The sequence below is a fragment of the Myotis brandtii genome, unplaced genomic scaffold (assembly GCF_000412655.1).
Source record: "Myotis brandtii unplaced genomic scaffold, ASM41265v1 scaffold304, whole genome shotgun sequence".
NCBI classification, from domain to species: Eukaryota; Metazoa; Chordata; class Mammalia; order Chiroptera; family Vespertilionidae; genus Myotis; species Myotis brandtii.
The window spans coordinates 768,685-783,097 of NW_005361607.1; the positions used below are offsets into that span (position 1 = coordinate 768,685).

Sequence of the window (14,413 nt, forward strand, 5' to 3'; positions counted from 1 at the left end):
TTGGGGTGAAGGTGGAGTAGCAAACGAGAGTGAATGTTCCCTCCCAGGCCTCCTCTCTTCCTCAGACATGTAATCCTGCAGTGGCTGTTAGGTGAAGGGGAGAGGTGGAGGTACAAGGAAGGGTAAGAGGATAAAACTCGGTCACAATAGTTAACAAGGTCTTTACTCTCCCATAGTCCCTGGGAATCCCTTTCCTATGTCCTTCCCAGCCACTGCTGGCCCCTAAGCACAGCCTTTTAAGAATCCAAAGTCCTTCTACCTTTCCAGTTAAACAACTTATTTTTGGAAAATATGAGGGAAACTCATCTACTTAAGAGTATTTGTATTTTAAAGGGAACAAAAGTCCTCAGCCAAAACTTCTAAGGGTAAAATTTCTTTCACTGACTTGGGACAAGAGTAGAAACATTTAATAGTGTGGGTTCCTCCCAGTCCAATTCACCCAACACTCTCTGAGTGTCTACAAGTTCCAGGTGCCATAGAGGAAGCGGTTTTCCCTCCTGGAGGGCACAGTGAGTCCTGGGCAGAAGCAAGAAGGTGTATTGGTTCATCCCACAGGGAGGTCTGGGAAATGGACAGGGAAATCGAGTCCTGAAGCTCCCCAAGGTGTAGCCTCTCTCTTTCAGCCAAGGGCTTGTCCCCTGGTGGGGGTGGATGATTGAGACTGTGACCCCAGGGATAAGTGGAAAAGCATGATGGGGAAGGCTTCGCTGGCCTCAGTCATGATGGGACGTCAGGCTTACCAGGGGCCAGGAACCTACCTAGACCCCAAGTTCTCTGTGCCTGTCCTTAAAAACCAGTCATAACATTTCAATCAAAAGCACATACTGCTGCCCTGGCAGGTGTTGCTCAGTGGTTGAGCGTCGACCTATGAACCAGGAGGTCATGGTTCGATCCCTGGTCAGGGCACATGCCCAGGTTTCTAGCTCAATCCCCAGCAGGGGGCATGCAGGAGGCAGCCAATCAATGGTTCTGTCTCATCATTGATATTTCTATCTCTCTCTCCCTTCCTCTCTGGATTCAAAAATATATTTTAAAAAAACAAACAAAAAAACAAAAGCACATACTGTTCATACTGAAAAGGAAGAGAAGCATCCTTGCCTGCAATCACTGCTATCCACCAATCAACCAACCCACCTGTACTACTGGTTGTTCACTATGCCGCAGGCACTATGCTAGATCCTAAACCAGTGGTTCGCAACCTTCTGGCCCTTTAAATGCAGTTTCTCATGTTGTGACCCAACCATAAAATTATTTTCGTTGCTACTTCATAACTGTAATGTTGATACTGTTATGAATTGTAATGTAAATATCTGATATGCAGGATGGTCTTAGGCGACCCCTGTGAAAGGGTCGTTCAACCGCCAAAGGGGTCACGACCCACAGGTTGAGAACCGCTGTACCTAAACACACAGAGATGAGTAAGACAGACACGGTCACGGATCAATGAGAGCTTTCCTACTCTGAGAGTCCATGGACTGTGCAGAAGGCGGGATATGGCTTAATAATCTGCTGCATAAAGAACCAGATTAACTTTCATTCTACAAGTCAAGGTTATTTCACGTTACTTTTGCCTTCATGTGGCTATTCATTTAATAAATTTATTAAGCACCTATAGGAATCAGACACAGGGCTCTGCACAGAATGAATAATATAATCCCCTGTCCTCAAGGAGCTCCTAGCCTAGTGGAAAAGACAAGCAGATAAAGTGGTAATTACGACACAATGTGACCATCACTTCAGTAGGGGTGGGGAAGAGCACTGAGAGAAGTACAACTTGGAGAATTTCTACATAAATCTGTCCCATGGAAGGCTATGCAGAGGAGCAAGCATACGATATGAGTCTTCAAGTTAGAGCAGGAGTTAGCCATGGGGAGAAGTAGAGGACCAATCATCCTGGGAAGAGAAATACACGTGCAAAGACAGAGGTGTAATGCTCAGACAGCATTCTGGGAACACAATTCTAGGTAAGTATTTAAAAGATAACTCTTGGCCATAATATGAAGTATAGACTAGAATATCTTTCAATGTTTTTTTGACTATGACCCATGGTGAGAAATTCATTTTCAGTTATGGCCCAGTACACACATGCACAAAGACATAAAATGGAAACTTTAGTTCACCACACAAAGCTTGCTCTGTGAGATGCACTCTGACATTTTCTACTCTGGTCTGTTCTATTCTGAACGTTCAATGGTCATGATCTACTAAAGTGATCTCATGAGGTTTGAACCATAATTAGAAAAAAAGAACACTGCTAGAAAGAAGAACTAAAAAAAAAATAAAGAGATGTGGCTATAGTTACAGTGAGAGTTATTGAGAATCTGAACAACCTCCAGGAACCACCCCCCAAAATGCAATAAGGATAAAGAAGAAGATAGACTTATCACATTTCACTGTAATTCTTATCTCATTTTCTGCCTTGCCATTGAATTTGGGGGAAGAGACCTTGATTTTATTTTAAAGTCATTGTCCCCTAGCACCATGATTGAGACATAGTAAGTATTTAATGGGTCTTTGAAATAAGAATACATAATACATGGATGTTAGGTTTGAGAGTGATTTAGGAGATGAAATCACGACTACACTCAAGTAACTAGATAAAGAATATAAACCAAATAAATTATGAAAATAAATCAATTAGACTTGTAAGAGTTATGGAGCACCTTTAGAAGAAACAGCACAGGTAGGTAAACCATCATCAGACATGCTAGTGGAAGTTGAACATATCTTTTTCAAATTTTTAGTAAACCAAAGAACCATCCACATGTTGACTCAGATCATTTTTTTTCTATTATTCTGTATGGAAAACTTAATAAAATTATAAATAAATTTTGTATTTAATAAGTTCTATAATTCTATCCTAATGCCTAACTGTGAAAAGACTTTATATTGCTATATCTTGAATCACCAGGCCTTGATGCTTTATAAACAGGAAAGGAATGTCTTAGGTTCTGGGGAATAATCCGTGTGCAGACAGCGCTGGTAGTGGCCATGGAGTGAGGTTTGATTACCTAGTCCTCCAGCATGGGCATCAATAAGGGAGGCTGCCACCGCGATGCCAGCAGGAAGACCAAGGTCTCTGGCCGCCTCTGGGGTAAGCCCATTTCCAAGAGAAGCTCCAGGGGGCAGCACTTGGTTTCCTGGGGAGACAGGAGAAAAAACAAACATCTGTCAGTTTGAAAAACACAACAGCAGACAAAGGGTTTTCTTAAGTGAACCCCTCTGTTCCCTCCCCTTTCCTCTGCATTTCTTCAACTTCAGGAAGACAGAAATCATGTAGCCACAAACAGTCCCTTTGCTCAGTGGGTGACAGGTATATGTTCTGGGTTCTTATGGATCATGCTCTGGGGTGCTTTACAAAGCCAGGAGCTCAAAGGCATCCCAAACTGGAGAAAACTCCCCTTAATAGTAAATTCCAGAAGATATATATGCAGTGGCCTCTTGAAGACTAGATCAAAATGGTCAAACTGTTCCTCCTAACAGAGCAGCTCTACACACACACATGCACAGACACGCATACACATGCACACATACACACACGCACACATGCACACATTCACACAGCCATACACGGTCCCTGATGAACATAGATTCCTCAGAAAGTTGGGAAAATTTACTCATGTAGTTGCTTCCTGTCAGAGGATAAGGAAAAGAATAATTCTGCTCTAATAAAGAATTTCTTAAGTTTCTCTCAGAAAAAAAAAAAGGCCCAGTCTAAACTTTACATGGTTGAGACTTGCACAACCATGGAATATAATTTGAATGGTGTTCTTTGGAGTTGTGCAATGCAGCGACCCTGATATTTCAAGTGACCTTGAATTCCTGCAGTCAGTCAGGCCTTCAGTTAAGGATTTATTGATTGCCTTGCTTTGTGTGGGCGCTGTGGCACTGTAAAAGGCAGTTCTTGCCCCCAACCTAGTTAGGGAGTTGAGATCAGGACACAGAACCATGTAAGTCAGAAGAGGACGAAGAGAACCTTCTGCTCCCAGGTGTTTAGGAGAGGCTGAGTGCTCCCTCTTCCCACCGCTGTGGAATTTATCAGTAATTCTGCAGTGCAAGGAGGGGTGGGGGTAGACATGCATATATGCTAAGATCCCTCTGAGCTCCAAGGTCCTATTATTCTGAATGTGTGGTCAGCAACTCACTTGGTGCTAAGACACTGTCCACGAGAGCTCCAGGGATGGCAGAGGTGCCCTCTGACTTCTGTGGGTGTAGCTGAGGGTGGGGTAAGAGGGAGGCAGAGGGAAGATGGCTCCCCAACCTCCTCTAATTGGAAACAAAGCACCTCCACAACACATCTCCATCCATTTTAGGTAATGAGTTTCTTTCAAAAATGTTTAGCTCAGAAAAGTAAGAGGAAGAAGATTGAAACCACTGCCATGCTTCCAAAGCATCATTCCCCAGTACTAGTAATGGCAGCCACTAGGTGCTCGTGGATGGAGCACTGGAAATGCGGCTGGAGTAACTGTGAAGCCAGACTTTTCACTTAATTCATTTCACTTCAACTTGAAAAAATGATACACGATTCAGTTACTAAAAAGTTTCAAGTACATTTGGCACAACTTGGGTGTGCAAATCTACTTTTCACTGTTAATTAAAGAAACCTAAATAAAGTATTTTACAGTGGAAATTTAGTGTCTGAACTGAGATGTAGCCAGTGGAAAATATACACCAGGTGTCAAAGATAGTACAGAAAAGTAAATGTAAAGTATCTCATTCATAAATTTATATCATTATGTTGAAGTACTTTTGATTTGTTAGGTTATATAATATGTATTAAAATTCATTTCACCTATTTTTTTACTTGAATGTGGCTACTAGAATACTTTAGGTGTCACTCATTGCATTTCTACTGGATTTCTAAGGTTGAAATGCTCAGATGTTGGGGTGGGAGCAAGGAGGACCTCTAGTCTCATGCTTTGGATGCCCAGACAGGCAGAAACCCGGAAGAGAGCTGTGCACAATTTGGCTCTGGACACCACCTTAATTATGTCACTATGTTTCATATACAGCACAAAACAGGCAGCCTTCCCATTTACTGAGCACCTCTGTGCCAGGGGCTGTGCTAAGAACACAGCATGTGTTTCCTCACCTCACTGTCACAATAACCCCATGTGAAAGGGACGAGCACTGTCCCCACTGCCCAGATGGACGGGGAAGGTCATGCTTATCCAGGGAAAGTGAGTTTCCGCTCGTCACACAGGCCACGGATTGCATTCTGACTACGTCATACCAAACCTGCATACTTTCTTATTCATCACATTGCATTTTGGTGCGGCTATTTTAAAAAAAAAAAGGTTTTTTGAGTGAATGAAGATATCAAGAGAAGTATTTTTGGAAGAAACGTATGTTTAAAAAGTAGCACCATTTAGATATGCCCACCAGAGGCACACCTCACTTAGTTGTGCTTCACTTGATTGCGCTTCACAGATGTTGCATTTTTTTTACAAATTGGAGGTTAGACCCCCCACCAGCAAAAGGCTTACGCCTCGCCTTATTTTGATACTGCTTTATTGTGGAGGTCTGGAACCGACCCTGCACTGTCTCTGAGATATGCCTGTACATTCAGATTTTTTTAAGTGTTCATTTTCATAGGAAGGTCTAAATGAGAATTCTATTCCACCTTGATCCCCAATCTTAACAAACATAAAAGGTGTAATTTTCATTAAAAAAAAAAGTTTCGAGACAGGAGGAGGATGAGCAGGGTGGGTTACTCTTCTGAGTGCCCTGAGCAGTAATTTAGAAAGAAGCCTTGGCTGGTGAGGTGCAGAGAGAGCCTTGGGTGTGCAGTCAGGAGCTCTGGGTTCTACTCTTATGCTGAAGAACCACAGGTAGATTTCTCAGCCGAGGTAGCATCTTGAGCAAAGGCCAAGAAAGAGGGGAGACTGCCACAAGGGCTGGGGAAGATGGAACCTACGCTGGGGTGGGAACTGGCAAGGCGTGGTGGAGACAGATGAGGTTGGAGAGGGACGTGAGGACAGTGCTACACTGTCATGCAGGCTAAGGTGCCTGAACTTAATCAGGAAGTCCATGGTGAGGGTGAGCTCGGAAGGAGTGCTAAGCCCGGGAGTGAGGTGATGGGATTTGTGTATTTTTAAAGATCTCTCTAGTAACATGGCAGCAGAGGACAGAAGAGGGTAAGCGACCACGATCGTGAAGCTATTTTGGTAACCAAAGAGAAAAGATGAGGGCCTTCCTTAAGGTATTGGCAAGTGAGAGCAGAAGTGGAGGCAGATATGAGAGATTTTGTGGAGCAAGAAAAGCAGCTCCTGGTGGTGGCTTGGATGGGGGGTAAGGTAGATGTCACCACCTGGACTCCGTGAAGGATGAAGGCAGTGAAGTTGGTAGATGGCCTGCAGATGCCAGCTCCTTCAGGCCACCTGGACGAGGGGATGTTTCCCTGGCAACTCAGCCGAGTGGGAAGGGAAGGGCTCTGAAGGGCACCACTCGCTCCAGGGCTCTCGGCTGGGCTGGCCAAGGAGCTGGGGGGCTGCATCATGGCTCCACTTCTGCCTCTGCCCAATCCTGCTCCCTGCCCCTTCCTTGCACAGGTGGCCACCCCTAATAAACATCTTGTGCCACCAAATCTGCCACAGCCTGTCCCTCCAGAGAACTCAACCCAGGGCAGTGAGCCAGGCCTCCTCCTCAGTCCAGTGGTCTCGGAATGAAAAGAAATAGGCACCGGGAGTCCATCCCTCCTTGGAACTGGAACCTCAACCTTCAGGAACCCTCTACCTGGACCCTAAGCAGGAAGACATTGTTTCTCTAGACACCAAAAGGAAACAGCTCGTCATAACACAGGGTGATAGAAACGGGAGGGGCTCTGGGAGAAATCGCCCACCAGATCACACTGTGAGTTCATCTGCCAGAGGTGCCGAGGGGACTAGGAGAGCTGTCAGAGGCAAGCTCTGTGCGCCTTGATAACTCTTCCCGAAATAATCTCCTCTCACCATAAAATGAGATTATTCACAGCACTGGTTTCCCCAGAGTTAACCAGGGCCTCACAGCCTCTGCATTTGCAGTTTCTTCCAGTCTTCATTCAAGCATTCATGCATGCATTGTAACAAACACCACATAACAATGATAACAAGGATACTGCCCATATATCTTCACCCACCTGTGCCCAGATCTAGGTGTGGGATATAAATGCAAGGGGCGCCTCTGACCTCAAATGACTCCCACCGTGTTCTGTGCAAACCAAGGCTCTCAGGCTGATGTATAAAATGCTTTAAAGGTGGAATGTATGTGGTGCTCCCGGAGCATCAAGCGGGGAGGGGGAGGTTGGCCTGGGAAGTACAGGAAATTGGGATGAAGGTGACATTCGAGCCTGGTCTGGAAAGACAGGTGGCAGATTGCTGGTTTCAGACTATAATGCTCGGGGGAAATGGATGCCATTAGAGCTAAGATTGGGTTCAGTGTACAGAGCCCCCAGGGACACAGCATTCAGCATGTTAGCAAAGAAGACACGAGGGAGGAGCGAAGCAGTTTGGCCGCCTGAACAAGAGAGGCAGCAGGGGACCTCAGGCAGGGAGGCCAAGGAGCTCTGACCAAGGCGGCGAGGCCCTGCCAGCAACAGCTTCCGGTACTCGGGTTGCTTTTTAAGAAGTTAAACCTGCAGCTTGGAGAAAAGCTAGAATGGGAAAGAGATTTTCTTTAAAACAATCAAGCCAACTGAAAAATGCAGGCTGAAAAATATTATGTAGAGTGCAACTTAATTTTTTAAGAATAACAAAGATGGTAGATAGACTATTTGTAAAATTACATCCCTAAGGGGGGAAAATAGAGAGAGAAAGGCTTTCTCTGGGTGGAGAAATTGTGCATACTTTTTTGGGGGGGCTTTTACCTAATCGATAATTTCTAATTGTACTACCTTGAACCCATACTTCTTGTGTAATTTTTTAAAAGCTGCTTCCTCCCTTAAATATGGTCAGGGTAAATAAATTATTTTTTAAGTAAGTTTTTATTGATTTTCAAGAGGAAGGGAGAGGGTTTGAGAGAGAGAAACATTGAAGAGAAAGACACATTGTTGGCTGCCTCCTGCACACCCCCCACTGGGGATTGAGCCCACAACCCAGGCATGTGCCCGGACCTAGAATCAGATCAGGGATCTCTTGGTTCATGGGTCAACACTCAATCACTGAGCTACACCAGCTGGGCAGGGTAAATAAATTAGACACACTTTTTCAGCTGAATACTACATAGACATTAAAATGAAAGAGGAAGAATTAAGGTATGGTTTTGGAAGGAAGTCCAGAATAAATTAAGTGAAAATGGCAAGATGCAGAATAGTACTCAGCGTATGAGAAGCCATTTGTGAATGACCTTGGGTTTCTTTTGTGATCAAAGTTAAAAGCAAAACTGAATTGAGGAGAGCACTGTGCACCTTTTTTTTATACCCTACACCTCAGCCTAAAGGCAGGCAAGAGGCCTGGACGCTTCCCGTACTTTCTTGACCCTGCTGGCTTCTGTCCCTGTGAACACACTCGCACCTCGGGGTGTAACACAGCAATTGCTCCGAGGGCTCTTGGGCTCCTGTCCACTGATTTCCCATTCAGATGGGCGGGTTTGGTGTGAGCGGTCAAACGCTGGAGCCTACAATTAACTGGTGGTTGCAGTCCCTCTTCACGGGCGGGGGCTACTATTACACCAAATCTTCCCCTACCAGTTTTTCAATTATCTATGACTAATGAGCACTTTGGGAACAGTTTCAGACACACACATAATCCTCTTTCCTGATGTCAGCAGCAGAAATTAATGACTGTGTGGATTGCTGGGAGACAGAAAATGCATTATAATGGTCAACAGAGCTGTTATCCTCTCCAGGAAGGGGGAGCGGGGGCGGGGTGTTGTATTAACTGGAAGGCTCAGTGTTCCTTTGTGCTCCTACAAACACAAGATGAAGCCCAGGGGAGAGAGCTGGCTCCGAGCCCATGGAAATGTCAGAAAGAGGTTTGGGAGTGGGTGGCATTCGACCCTGGTTCCTCCATGCTTGGCACTGGAGCACCGGTCCCTGCTTATGTTTGCCAAGGTCAACAGGGCAATCAGATTGGCCAGGCGGTGCTAAGTGACACCCTGCCCTGCCAGCAGAGAGGGTCTCTGAGTCCCTTCAGACTGAATCTACTTTCAGGTTGGTTTAGAGGTGAAAGAACAAAAACAAGAATGGGCAATTCTCAAACAATAGGCTGGAGTTACTTTCAAAGCATGCAGTGGTTGACATGAGTTTGTTGTCTCATGTGGGCATACTCTGCACTGGGGTGGTTTCAAAGATGGTTAGGAACTGGTCTGAACGTGGTGGAGCTCCACAGTTTCATGAAGCATGAACCCCCACTGAATAAAACAGAACACCACCGTGTGCCTATGGCAGCCAGCAGACTTGCTACTGATACTTACTTTCATAAAAACTGACAGAATGAGGAACTTGACCCATACCCAACACCTAAATTCCTCTACAGAGATCTCAGTTCACTTGGGCAGGTTACCTCAGAGAGACTTTTAGACCTGGAGTCACAACTGGTACAAGACTGATTGAAAACCATTCCAGTGATTCTTGCTCCTGGATGGGAGTTACACATATTCAGAGCTAGTCACTCAATCAGGGAAATTATGAAAAACTCAAACCTGACATGTTCTGAAACATTACACTGTTCACTTCCCCTTCATTTACCTCCTAAAAATATCTCATTTTTACTAGGAATTAAATTATATTTTGAATTGTTGATTAAATATAAAACTTGCTGATGATATCCTCATCATTCATTATAAAAATATTTACTGAGCACCTACTATGTGCCAGACACTGTTGTAATGTTAAAAATGCATTAAGCAACAAGATAGATAAGGTCCCTGTCCTCACACGGCTTATTTTTAGTAGACACTATTCCCATTCAATGCCTCTTCTGAATTATATCTTGTAACTATGTTTTGTAAGCTCTTCTGTGATTTGTAAAGTCTTTTGTATATTTTATATTCTTGGCCTTGTATTCTGACCTACAGTAGATATTTAATAAATAAACATGACATATATTTTAAGTCAAATTTTGAATGACCCTTATGTTATGTTTTCTTTTTTTCCTATGTTTATCTATTTGCCTCTTTCCTACTAGATGAGAATAGCTCAAAGATGGTTTTACTTACCTCTGTATTCATCTCCTCAGTACCCAGCAGTGTCTGAACATAAATTCTCAGTAATGTTCATTCAACTAAATGTATAGATTTCTTTTAAAAAGAGACCATAAGACACAAATCAATCAGCTTAGACAAAAAGATTACACACACACACACACACACACAGGAAGTATCAGTTGGGAGAGTAAAGAGACTGGATTAAGTGTAACTCTTGAATGCTACTGAGACAACTAAATATGCTTCCTAATATAATCCCACCAGCAACGCTCTCACCTGTCTAATTCAGGAACAATGTAATGCATCCAGGCTTATGCATGTGCATGTGCCTAGAAAATGGTTGACCAGCAGGCCCAAGCGTCTCACTAGGAACAGTGCTGCTATGATAAGACACTGTGGATGTCAATACCCACTGAAATAAAGGCTCTCATATTCCTCTCAGCTGGTCAAGTCTGATTCAAGAAGTGGATGCTGGTTAACTTCCAGCTGAAAAGCCCCAGGTCTTGTAGCTAATGAGTCTGAGGAAGGCGGGATGGACACCAGACCAAGGCTTTCGATTTGCTCTGACAAACAACCAGTAACTATTGTAGGCCAGCAGGCCAAGGAGTGGCACACACAGCTTGTATTTTAGAAGACAGATATCCTAATAGTAATAGTGCCCATTGATTAAAACCTACAAGTTTCAGTCAATGTTCTTGACATATTTCAGTTGCTATCACCTTCAATATTAGAAACAAACCTATGAGGCTAGTATTAGAATCGCTATGTTACAGTTGTAGAAATACAAGCACAGAAGACAATATGATTTTTTCAAAGGCACCTATCTGATGAGGGGCCCGATCAGGGTTTCAATCCAGAATTCTCAGATTCAAAAATCTGGGATCTTCCTACTGTACCACGAAGATTAGAGAAGACCGAGATTAGAGCCAGGGAGAATGACCTCAAGGGCATGTTGACTGTCATAGGTAGAGAAGGAAGGCAGCTTCATTTGTAGGAGGCTCCCATGGAGTGCCATGTCCAGGGACATAAAATCCCAGCATGCTGAATTTTCTAGTTCCCTCCTTTCCTCTCCTAGGCAGGTTCCAAAATCAAAGACTCAGGACTTCAAACGGCCCTTCAAGACCATCAACTTCAGTGCATTCCTTTTGCTGTACAGACACCGAACCCAGAGAGGGAGGCGGCTTCCCTGGGGTCACTCAGTTGGAGCAGGAGACTCTAGAATTGAACCCAGGGCTCCTGACTTCCTCCAGTTTTCCACACCCCCTGCTTGCACTGCCCTCCTCTACCCGCCACCAACTAGAACAGGAAACTTGCCTAACCAGGGCTCTAAGTCACAGGGAGATGGCATAAATCCAATGGATTTCAGAGGTGTAGGCAGCCATTCCGAAGTATTCAGAGCATGAAGTGCAATCTTTTTAGCTTGAAATCATCCATGTTGACTCCCACAGTGACCTAATTCTCTAGATAATTGCCGATGCCCTATTTTATTCTCACCTAGCCTAAGGCCACCTCCAAAGAGCCTTTCCTGGGTAGATCATAATTAATCACTCTTTCCTCTACAATCCCACAGCATGTTTCTTGGAATTACATCATTCAGTTCTACATAATGGCTTTGTGCCTCTTCTTCTGTTTTAGATTGTAACCGGCCTTGAGGGCAGAGCTCTTTTGCAAAATGCATTCTTAGGAGACAGGAGGCTTAGCAGAGCACCCAGGAATTCAGGTTAGGAGGTGGGCTGGCTTTACCAACCGCAGGGTTTGTTTCTTTGGGCAAGCGACTGGATTTCCCTGCTATACTTTCCTTACCTGTCAAAAGGCAATAATAATGCTATTTGTTTCCCAAAATGGTTATGAGAATCAAGCAAGATAATACCTATAAAGAACTTCAGAATGCTGTCACATGGCAAATACATAATCAATATATCATTATGGCTATTATGACGCGAAGTTCCTGATATATTGGGTATCGCCTGGCACACAGTGGTTACTCAGTTCAGTCTGGTGAGTTTATAAAGCTTGAAAAGAAATCCTTGAAGTTACGACATGTGGGGATATATGCCTGTGGGGTCATGCCAGCAAACCACAGAAACTGTGAAAGCCGTTAAAATATTCATAGTGATGGAATTCAGTTTCCCAGCACAAAAAGTGTCTCCCTGTGGTCATGTCTCCATGGCACTTCTCCAGAGTGAAATGTTTTAAAAGCGCAGAGGGTGTCCTCTTTGCAGTTATTTTAAGGACCAAATGTTTGTTCCTAAAGGAAAACTTATTATTTTGAAAGCAACACCCTTGACCGTTAAGATGACCAACTCTTTTGAGACCCAAACAAAGAGTTCTGCCATGGAGTTCCGCTGCTGGGGCTGGCAAACTTAGGAAATATATGAAAACAGCTGTCATTGTGCTGAAGATATTACCACGTTTAAATCAGTGGTCTTCAAAGTTTTGTGTGTTGTTTTTTCCATGATCCAGTAAAAAAAAAATCATATAAAGAAACCTGGGGACTGACATAGGCTTCACAATGTATAGTCCCATAGATTCATTAAGAACAACCCTCAGAATAGAGATCATTTGGCAGAATGTTTTATTATCACTAAAAAGATAGGAGGGAGATGATCTCAAAAGAAAGGACATTCTTTTATAGTAAATACATTTCCTTTTATGACCTTATTTTCTCATTTCATCACACACCAGGGAGTGCTTGGTCAGGGGCCCAGTGCTGGTCTCTCGTCTAGACTACTGTTTGCAAACTGCTGGTTTACAAAATGATAACAGCCTCCTAACAATGGGTGAACCGAATAGCAAACTCTCACGCGAACAAGTTCGTCAGTGGGTCTAGTGTTAACCACACAAAACGCCAAACATCTGGTGATCTGAAGACATCTGGGGCTTTTCTACCATGTAGACCAAACATGATTCAGGTAATTGACCAAATTTTTCACTTCCCAACCAGATGTCTTACTTTCATATAAATGAAGCCAATCTTGTACTTTCATGTGCAAATAAGCGAGACATAAATTCACCCCTGGAGGGCAGAATTAATTGCTTACTCTCAATGAATACAAAATTACATACTATTTCTCCTTCCCTCCTCCCCCCCCACCCCAACTATTTTACCTTTGGAAAAGGCTTTCTGCTATTGTTTTGAAAAGCATATACTTTATCTTAGAAATGTTCTTTCTTTTTAAATGTTTATTCCTGCTTTTTTTGTTTGTTTGTTTAAGAACCCCAAGGCCCTGGGTTACATAATGAGGAGTGTGGTAGGTCTTAGGCATCAGGATGAATTGGTTCTAAGTCTGTGCACACCCCCACCCCAAGCTTTAAGGGCCTTGGGAAAAGTTATGGAAAGTCTCTGAATTCAGTTTCTGTGGCGATATAAATCATAAACTCTTCTATAAGGGACACTGTGGAGACCTGAGATCATTCGTTCCTACCATGTGTGTCGGGCGATTACTCTGCATGTCTGTTACTGAGACAATGGAGAACCGCCATGCTGCCCTCCTCTGGGGCTCTGTCAGGAGCACAGGCAGGTGCTATGAAAGGAGGGTGCTGTAAAAGTCAAGCTCCCCCGGCCCTCATGGTTCAGTGGTTGAGTGTTGACCTATGAACCAGGAGGACACAGTTCGATTCCTGGTTAGGGCACATGCTGGGGTTGCGGGCTCAATCCCCAGTAGGGGCGTGCAGGAGGCAGCCCATCTCTCTCTCTTCCCCTCTGAAATCAATAAAAATATATATTTTTAAAAAGTCAAGCCCATGCAGGAATGACAGCCATACTATCCAACAAACACAATGTCTAATAAAAGTAGGAGCAACTTCAACTGTGGCTAATTTTTAAAGGGAATATCACATTTGTTCAAGAAAGGACCTGTCTGAAACCTGGCCTCTTCTTTTACTGCCTTCAAGCACACAGTGGAATTTGCTCTGTTCATGTTTGTTTAAAGAACCCATGTGGTTATCAATGACCCTCCACCTTCTATGCCGTTGTCCTGACAACCACTTATCAGAGAGAATATGGAAAGCAGACACAACAATGTGTCCCTTCAGTCAGGTTTTGTAGGCAAAACAGCAGTACAGAGACAATATTCAAAAGACCAGGGTCTTTGTGTTTGAGAGCCTTGAAAGGGAAATAATTCGTGGATTCCAACATACAGATATACATACATACATACATACATACATACATATATACATAAGTGGGAGGGGACTACACAGAGAATGCAACTGGACAATGAGAGGCTGAAATGAAGAACTCACTTGCAGTTTAATAGCTGTGGTGTTTCGATAGCTGGCTACAAATATA

General features: G+C 43.7%; 1 protein-coding gene across 7 annotated transcripts in view; it reads right to left on the bottom strand.

The window, feature by feature from the left end:
- Positions 1-14,413, bottom strand: part of FGGY (FGGY carbohydrate kinase domain containing) — a 412,417-nt gene that overhangs the window by 199,830 nt on the left and 198,174 nt on the right. For all 7 annotated transcript variants that reach the window (XM_014542556.1, XM_014542559.1, XM_005869840.2 and 4 more), the window contains one exon: positions 3,012-3,140. In XM_014542556.1, coding sequence (XP_014398042.1) covers positions 3,012-3,140 — 129 coding nt within the window. The remainder of the gene's footprint in view (positions 1-3,011; positions 3,141-14,413) is intronic.